At 50.2% G+C, this 8492-nt stretch overlaps 1 protein-coding gene across 4 annotated transcripts in view; it reads right to left on the bottom strand.

Annotated features, from left to right (window-relative positions):
- The window catches only part of NRP2 (neuropilin 2), a 120437-nt gene that overhangs the window by 55608 nt on the left and 56337 nt on the right, over positions 1-8492 (bottom strand). For all 4 annotated transcript variants that reach the window (XM_010861026.1, XM_010861027.1, XM_010861028.1 and 1 more), the window contains exons 8-10: positions 4409-4553; positions 2919-3268; positions 677-821 (exon numbers count right to left, since the gene is read on the bottom strand). In XM_010861026.1, the coding sequence (XP_010859328.1) occupies positions 677-821; positions 2919-3268; positions 4409-4553 (640 nt within the window). The remainder of the gene's footprint in view (positions 1-676; positions 822-2918; positions 3269-4408; positions 4554-8492) is intronic.

The following is an 8492-nucleotide window of genomic DNA, read 5'->3' as shown; positions in this document are numbered from 1 at the left end:
TCCCAGGGAACAGGGAGGGTGGTCGTGATCCGTGGGCCTCATCCTGTTCAGGAGACTCTGGAGATGCTCTGGGGCCGCTGCTGGGTGGAGGTGGGACCCAGCCAGGCTTCTGCCGCACAAGGGGAAGGCGGCGGGTTCCCAGCAGCTCCCCCGCAACAGGGTCCCTCCCGAGCAAATAAATGCCTTTTACAGATGTAGCTTCGAAATGAAAATGAAGTCTCTTAGCCACTGACATCTGGAGGCCAGATTCAGACATAAACGGATTACTTTATTATCATGAGCAAGGTTTTTTTTTTTCCCTTCCCTAAATCAACAGCCACAGCCCTCTGGCCTGAAAAGTCAGGGTCTAATTGAATTTGGGTGGGTAGTGTGTAGTTACGATTTGTTTTTGAGATACTCGGGTGGAGGAACTGAAACGATCCTTTAAAATAGACAGAGCACATCCCTTGAGAAACTGTCCCAAGTCCGGAGGTGGCAGGGCCTGTGGTTTGAGGTTGAATAAGGTGGAGTGCAGGGCAGGCGGGGGGGCAGTGTGGTTTTGAATGGATGGGGCTTCACTGGGGACAGCTGCCTCTCTGCCTGTCCCCATCATAGTCTGACCTCCTCCTAGGCCGTCCCAGGAAGCCCAGGTCAGGAGATCATGTGAGTGAGACCTGAAGTGGAAAAGGGGCCTTACCTGTCCAATCACAGCCCAGCACCTCCAGCCGCATCCCAATGCCTGCGGGGGACCACCTCTCCGGGTACACCCGCACGTACTGCGCCAGGACAGGGTCGAACCTCCGGATGTCGGGGGTGTCATAGTGCATATTCCCTTCAAACAGCTGCAGGGGAGACAAGGCTGCTCAGCCCTTCCTGGGTGGACGCCTCTTCACTCCTCCTTTCTGCTCCTTCCTCCCCCTTCCCTCCCCGCCCCTTACATCCAGCTAGAAGTCTGCTTCAGAGTTAATCCACCGTCGCTGCACATTTTGGTCCGAGGGAGCCCCATTCTCAGACCAAGGTTTTTATTCATTTGGGAGGTCCCAGAAACATGGCAAATAGGGAGCAGATGAAAGTGGCGGTTGCTGGGTTCTGTTCTCTATCCTGGGAGTGAAACTGAAAATGCAGAATTCGGCTCTGAGTGAGTTTGAAGCTGTACTTGGCTAGGGAGGAGGAAAGGGCATGTAGACTGTCTTGCCTGTTCTGAAGTTCTCCGTTTATTAGAAAAATAAGTTCTTTCCCTGATGTTTAAGAGTCTAGATTTAGAAACTCCCAGCTTGACCATTTCAATTTAGAAAGTTCCAGGTCACCGAGAGGCTGAAGGGAAAGTGACCATCCTTTCTCTAGGCTAATGACTATTTCTGCTGGGCACATGTTGACAGTCTGAGACTGTGTTCCCCCGACCTTGGTTTAGTAGAAGACATTCTGTCAAAATGAACCTCATCTGAAGCCACACTACATGAAACTGATGACCGTTGGGCTTGCCCTGGCTGAAGTCACGTGGGGAAACCAACCCAGAGCACACTTGTGAACCGGTGACTTAGGGAAAGGCGGTGCACAGGTGTGCCAGGGGCTGTGGCAGATTTTTATCTAGGAATGTGGCAGAATGCCCACAATTCCAAAAGTGGGGCACTGTCATGGGGAGAGCAGGCTCTGAGTCTGGCTAAGATCATCTCCTTTCCCAGGCCCTCAGGATAGTCAAGAAGACTCAAGGTCAGCTGTCCCTGGGGCACCCTGTGGTCCAACTTATGTTCCATCCACTGAAGGTTCCAGTTACCAAGCCCTGAGCCTTTCAAGCCACTAGAATCATGAGCTGGGAGTTTACATCAGCAGTGCAAAACCTCCAGTCCAGCCCTTGCCTCTGCATTAAGAATGGAAATGTTGGCTTAGTAAAGGGGCCAAACAGAGACACGTGATACCCCTTCCTTACTAGAGGCCCTGATCTTCTGCGAAAAATGAAGAGTTAACTTAGCAATGAGGACTGGTGCCCAAGGCTGATTGAGAGATTAATGTGGAAAGGGACAGGAGCATGACATCCCTCCCTTTCCTGGAGCTCCTTGGTCCCCCCTGTTCAGGGCTGACCTTTACTCCTGCAATGGCAGGACAGAGTGGGCGATGCTGGCCTGCACTTCTGGCCTGGAGTTAGTTTCCTTTGCCTCTTTCCAGTCTCTCTGTGAGAGGCGGGAAAGATCTAAGTAGTCAAGCCCAGCAAAATACAAAGTTCAGCAACACTCAGAAACACACAGTTGTTTTTGGAAGTCATTCCCTAAGTTTCTATAGTTGAGCCTCCAAGAACCACATCCCCTTTGAATATCTGGCCAGTTCCAAGGAAACTTTATCTGAAAGAGGGTATTAAGAGTGTCCAAGTTATTAGCAAGGTGGTGTGGAGTAGTGGTTAGGTGTTTGTGCGCTGGAGGGAGACTTGTGTCTGAATCATGGCTCTACCACAGGTACTGTGTGACCCTGGACATGACATCAAGCCTCAGTTTTGTCATCTCTGGAATGGGAGGGACCCTAAGATCTACCTTCTAGAGATGTTATAAAGATTTTCGTTGTTTAGTTGCTCAGTCATGTCTGACCCTTTGTGATCTCATGGACTGTAACCCCTCAGGCTCCTCTGCACATGGGATGTTCCAGGAAAGAATACTGGAGTGGGTTGCCATTTCCTTCTCCAGAGGATCTTCCCGACCCAGGGATAGAACCCATGTCTACTGCACTGGCAGGCCGGCTCTTTACTGTCTGAGCCACTAGGGAAGCCTGTTGTAAGGATTAAAAGGCATTTAGCAGAGGGCCTGGCGCAAAGTATCCCTCAGTTAACATTTGTTTGACTGGCTCATAGGAGTTGGTGATGACCATCTAGTTGGGAAATCAACACCCCAGCCCGCCCCAGATCAACCTCCCTTTGTGGGGCAAGGTTAGGGAGTCCTCTAGGAACATCCTACCTTTGGCTGCTGGGTCCTCGGGTCGTGGATGTGCTCCCAGTCTTTGCCATTGAGGCTGTAGGAGACTTTGAACTTGCGCACAAACGCCCTGGCTTCCACCGCAGTGATGCTATCTCCTCCACGGGCCCCCTGGATGATGACGCCTTTCACGGTCTTGGGTGCTCCCAGGTCCACCTGGAGCCACTCCTCACCTGGCTGGGCCTGAGGGATCCGAGGGAACCAGCCTGAGCGGCTGCTGACCAGGCGGGCAGCGCTGGGGCTCCAGAGGTACTCACGGGTGGAGGAGGCAGAGATCTGGGAGTCGGCAATGAGCCCCGAGAGCATCCCCAGCATGTTGGAGCAAGGGGCGTCTGCAGAGAAGGAGGAAGATACAAGAGGTCAGGCTGGTACCCTTTAACTGGGACCACCCCCATCAGTAGGGAGCTGTCAAAGAACCCGACTGTCAAGCACTGTAAGTCAACACTGACTTCTCTGCGTTTCAACGTGGGATAGCACTGTGGTTAAGAGCATGGTTGGGCACCAGACTGCCTGGATTCACATTTGCTTTGTCACTTACTAGCTGTGTGACTTTGGGAAAATGATTGAAGTGTTCTGTGCTTCAGTTTCCCTAGGCCTAAAGGAGGATTAACAGTAGTACTTACTTCTTGGGGGTTGTTGCAAGGATTCCATTAGTTACTATATAAAATTCAGTTACTGATTCTGTTAGTTACTGTACGAAAAGCACAGTGCCTGGCATGTCTGAGCATCTTACGCTGTTAGCCAAGGACTCTCACGTCCTTGTTGGTGACAGTCCCCACTAACCCTCCTGGGGGCGGTGAGCATAGAGGAGCTGTGCTGAGCATCGAATTGTAAGCTGGGTGATTGTTTGCCCTTCTAGATGGAACCCTTCATGGGGTTAGGTCTTTACTTCCATATGTATCATCACAGCTCTTTTCTGCCTTGCATCCTTCTCACTTGCTGTTCCTTCTACCCAAAATGCTGTTCCCCTCACTTACCATCAGACTACCCTTTACTCAGCCCAGACCTTAAGTGTCACATCCTTAGAAAGGCTGTCCCCAAACTGTTGATCAACGCTCCAAGAGGTTCCTTCAGTCACTCGCAGAGCACCTCGTGCTCTTCCTTCACATAATTATCCCCACACTTACATTTGTTTATTATCTGTCTTGCCCCCCAGCCTGAATGCTCTGCCATGCCAGGGACCCTATCTGCTCATTCCCTTCTTTTTCATCTCCAGCTCCCAGTGTGGGGTCCAGCACACAGGGGGCCTTCTATAAGTATTCATGCAGCCACTGAGAGAGTGGAGGTTGCCTGAAGACATGGTACCCAGCAAGGCAGGGTCCAGACTTCGTGTGCATTCAAAACCCACACAGGTAAAATCGAGCCTTCTGTGAAGGCCACGTGCTGCAATCGTGCTGTTAGCACAGGGCTGGAACTGGAAGCAGAGCCCAGGACTCAGTTCGCTCTCCAACCTCACAGCAACCCCACTGTACCTGTGACGCGGCAGCCAAAGAGTTCCAGGCGGAGGGCGATGCCCGTGTGCCAGGTCTGCGGGCGGACCCTGACGAAGCGTGTCAGCAGCGGTGAGTGCAGCTTGTTCAGAACCACCTCTGTGGCATCGTTGTTGGCTTGGAAGACCTGTAACATCACACGCCAGTCCATGTTATTGAAATCTCTGTGTGTAGTTGAGCCAGGCAGTCTTTGACAGAGTAGGGGAAGCTCTGTTCAATGTTAGTTCCCTTAAGCTTAAAAATAATCAGTGGGTTTGTAGTCTGGGGCTGTTTTTGAAATGCCATGGAAAAAAAAAAAAAGATAATTTCTCACACAGCTCTAACTTGAAAACAATACATGGTCTTCACAAAAACTTTTGGAGGGAAGAAAAAATTTTGCCTCTGGGCCTGAGAGCAAGCAGAGGAAGGCACCATGAAAAGGAAAACACTTTCAGAAGCCAAGAGAGAGGGGGAATAAGCAGTAGAATATCCTTTAAAAATGGAATGACAATGTCATCTTTTAGGGCTTGTGGACCTCTCTCACTAGCTTGAACTTGACTTTCCCTCTTCCTCAGGTTTCAGCATATAGAAAGATTTGCAGGGTATTTTATCATCAGAAAGTACATCACGATTGTTTTTGTTAGTTACTTAGAGGTCTCCCTGCTCCATGGATGGGTGAGAAAGCACTATCTACCCTGGTGCCCCTGTGTCAATCAACACTTTCTTGGTTCTTTCTGGTCTTTGTCGTAGGGTCAGGGTTGCAGGCAAACCCTCAGAGTCCTGCTCTGGCTTCCTCTCATTGCAGTCTCCGCCCTGTAATGAAATCCCATCCCCATCTGACTGATGCATCTCTTATGGGAGGAATGGCTGTTTCGAGTAGCTTCTGATCCAACATGGTAGGAGCAAGTCCGAGCTTACCAGATGGCCTAAATCAATAACTGCCATATGGACCTTATGCTTTTTTGTGCTCTCCATTACAAAAAAGAAAAAAAGAGGAGCTGGAACAAGTGGACATGAGTTTCTCCCGGTTTCCCTTGATAAGAATGGAGGGAAAGACCACTAACCACCACTCCTAGATCATATCTGTCACAGCTCTAACAACCAAGTGACTGTAAATCCATTCACAGCCACCTCTGCAACAACCAGCCATTCCTCTTGGGTAGGGGGACCAGATCCTTCAGCTCATGACACCTATAACACATGAGCTGTCTGGGCATGGACAGGCTTTGGACAAGGGGAATGGGGAAACTAGTATGTTGGAATGCCACTGAGCCAGATGCTGTTTAAATACAATCAGGCCTAAAAAAAATCCCAGGAAGTAAGTGCTATTATTTCCACTTTGTTGATGAAAAAACTAAGGCTCAGAGATGTCTGTCTGGATCTCAAGCCTTGCCATGTCTTTAGACTGTAGGCTTGTGGTTTTCTCCCTTGCTTCTTGTCTCTCTTACATGTGCAGTGTTTATGTTGGTGTTAGGAGTCTTGGAGCCTTGAGATCCCCAAGCATGGGTGGAATGGAGGGAGAGCTGCTGTTGAGTGGTGTGCTCCCATTGTTTCTAATCCCAACGTAGAAGGCTCTGGGAAAGAGTGAAGAGCAGCACCAAGGCTTAGAGCTAATTAACAACGTGGTTTTTGCTTCCTTAGGAACTGTAACTAGGAACTCTGCCATTTGACAACCTTGAACCTTCTATATTTCCCACTTGCTAAAGGTCAAACGTCAGAGCCATTAATAGCTCACACCGATGTGGCGGTGAAGGCTAAGAGCCATCATACCTTTTGCAACCAAATAAGGGGATGTGGTCTGTTGAAGAGAAACGGAGGGAAAGAGAGGACAAAACAGTATTCAGAGGACCACTGTATTCAGCTGAAACCCCTTGTTCCTGGTACTGAGCCCACCTATTCCAGGGGAGCACTCCCCTCCAGCCTTGCTGTTTGCTCTGCTTCCCTGGGGAGCCTCCGCTGTGGTCCCCAGGCCGCCAGGTTCCTCCTCTGCTGCTTCACTGACTGCCGGGAGCACCAAAGCAGGACTGCCACTGCCGGGAACACCAAAGCAGGACTGCCTGCCGCACGCATCCCTCCCAGCATCAGTTTGGCTGCTTCCCGCATGGTGATTGAGGACAAAGAAGAGGGAGAAGACAAAGAAAACGCGCCACAAAAGCAGAAGGAAAGAAGTTGGAGCCAGACACTTGGGAGAAGGCCGACAGGAAGAAGGAGGTGCCTGAACCTCTGTGATCTAATCTTGGGGAGGAACTACCAGGAGGAAGGGCAGGAGGTCGGACAGTCCAGGCCTTGCCATGCCCGTTTCTTGGCTTCCTTGCCGCTTTGGGGAAAGAGATGGTGCAACCGAATCCAAGGGAAAGAGATGAATCAGTTCTCCTAGAATTCAGCATGAGGCAGAGGCTCTTTGTTTGTTTTTTTGTTTTGTTTTGGCAGGGCAGAAGCAAAGACAAGCCCTCTGCTTATTTCGGACGGGTGCTGTGAGCAGGGCGGGGGGCCCACTACTGACCTGCTCCCTGAGGATGGTGGTGGTGGCTGTGTGTGGCCTCCATCAGGAGATGCTAAGGAGTTCCAAGGCGGGGGGCTTGGTGGGGGGTTTGATTTGCCACGTGAATATATAATTGGAGTGTTGAGTGGATTTGAACCTCAACACAGCTGCTAATTCACAGTGTACACACCATGCTGGTACCGTTTAGGAACACAGCACGTCTTATGTGTTTTTAATATCCAATTTTATCTTATCTGACCCCTTCATTTCTCAGCCTGGGCAGACAACACCAGGAAACCATTTCTTTCCTTCCTCAGTAAGAAAATGACTGTGTCTTTGGACTGTCTTGGGGAGGCTGGCTGTGTGTGGGCATGGGGAACACACACGCGTGGGTACGTGTCTGAGGAGGGGGCTGCTCTTCCCATGGATGTGTGTGGCCACAGGCTTGGGTAAGCCTCCTGGATCTCTGCCCACAGTGGCATCAGTCAGTGAGGGAGGCAGGCACATGGGTTATCTACCTGAGGAGACCTACTTGGTTCTCTAATTGACCTTCCATCTGCTATTGCTCACTCTTCTCCCACCCCGAAACCAAATGAAGGCTCTTACAATGTGACCTCAAGTAATCATTCCTGTTTCTGAGCCCAGTTCCTTCTCAGTGTCTTGTTTGCCCCTGAGCTTGTGCTTTTAACTACCTTCTGTTCTTGGGACCCTTGGCTGACAGAATACCATCTTTTTTTTGGAATGTGGACCATTTTTAAAGTCTTTATTGAATTTGTTACAATACTGCTTCTGTTTTATGTTTTGGTATTTTGGCCATGAGGCATGTGGGATCCTAGCTCCCCAACCAGGGATCGAACATGCAGCCCTGCATTGGAAGGAGAAGTCTTAACCACTAGAGCTCCAATGTGTGCTTGTGCTCAGTCGCTCAGTGGGGTCTGACTCTGTGACCCCACAGACTGTAGCTCCCCAGTCTCCTCTGTCCCTGGGGTGATCCAGGCAAGGATACTGAAGTGGGTTGCCATCTCCTCCTCCTCGGACCTCCAGGGAAGTTCCCAATACCATTTTATTTTAATAAACTTTTTATATACCTCTTACTCTGAGGTGGGTGTAGTAGAAAAAAGTTCAAACACTAAGGCTTGAACTGGGAGCCAGACTCTGTTGTTAATTAGTTCCTGCTGTGCTTACTCACTCAGTCGTGTCCAGCTCTTTGCTACCCTAAGGACAGTAGCCAGCAAGGCTCCTCTGTCCATGGGGATTCTCCAGGCAAGAACACTGGAGTGGGTTGCCATGCCCTCCTCCAGGGGATCTTTCCAACCCCAGATTGAACCTAGGTCTCCCGCATTGCAGGCAGATTCTTTACCGTCTGAGCCACCAGGGAAGCCCTCACTGTAGGCAAATATCTCTACCTCCCCCAGGCCTCAATTTCCTTCCCTATTAAATGAGGAGATTGTATGGGTTGATCTGTACAGTCCCTTCTGGCCCCCAGATTCTAAGGCTTGCTTCACAAGAGTTTCTCATTTAGAACTGCCCCAGGAGTGTCCACTTTCTAACACGGCATTTTAGTTACCACTGTCCCTTGTAGCCTAAGTGCTTTTGTGGACAAAT

Source organism: Bison bison, unplaced genomic scaffold (genome assembly GCF_000754665.1).
Source record: "Bison bison bison isolate TAMUID 2011002044 unplaced genomic scaffold, Bison_UMD1.0 scf7180017864471, whole genome shotgun sequence".
In the NCBI taxonomy this organism is placed as follows: domain Eukaryota; kingdom Metazoa; phylum Chordata; class Mammalia; order Artiodactyla; family Bovidae; genus Bison; species Bison bison.
The sequence above is the reverse complement of the archived record's forward strand: the minus strand, read 5'-3'. Positions and strand labels throughout refer to the sequence as shown.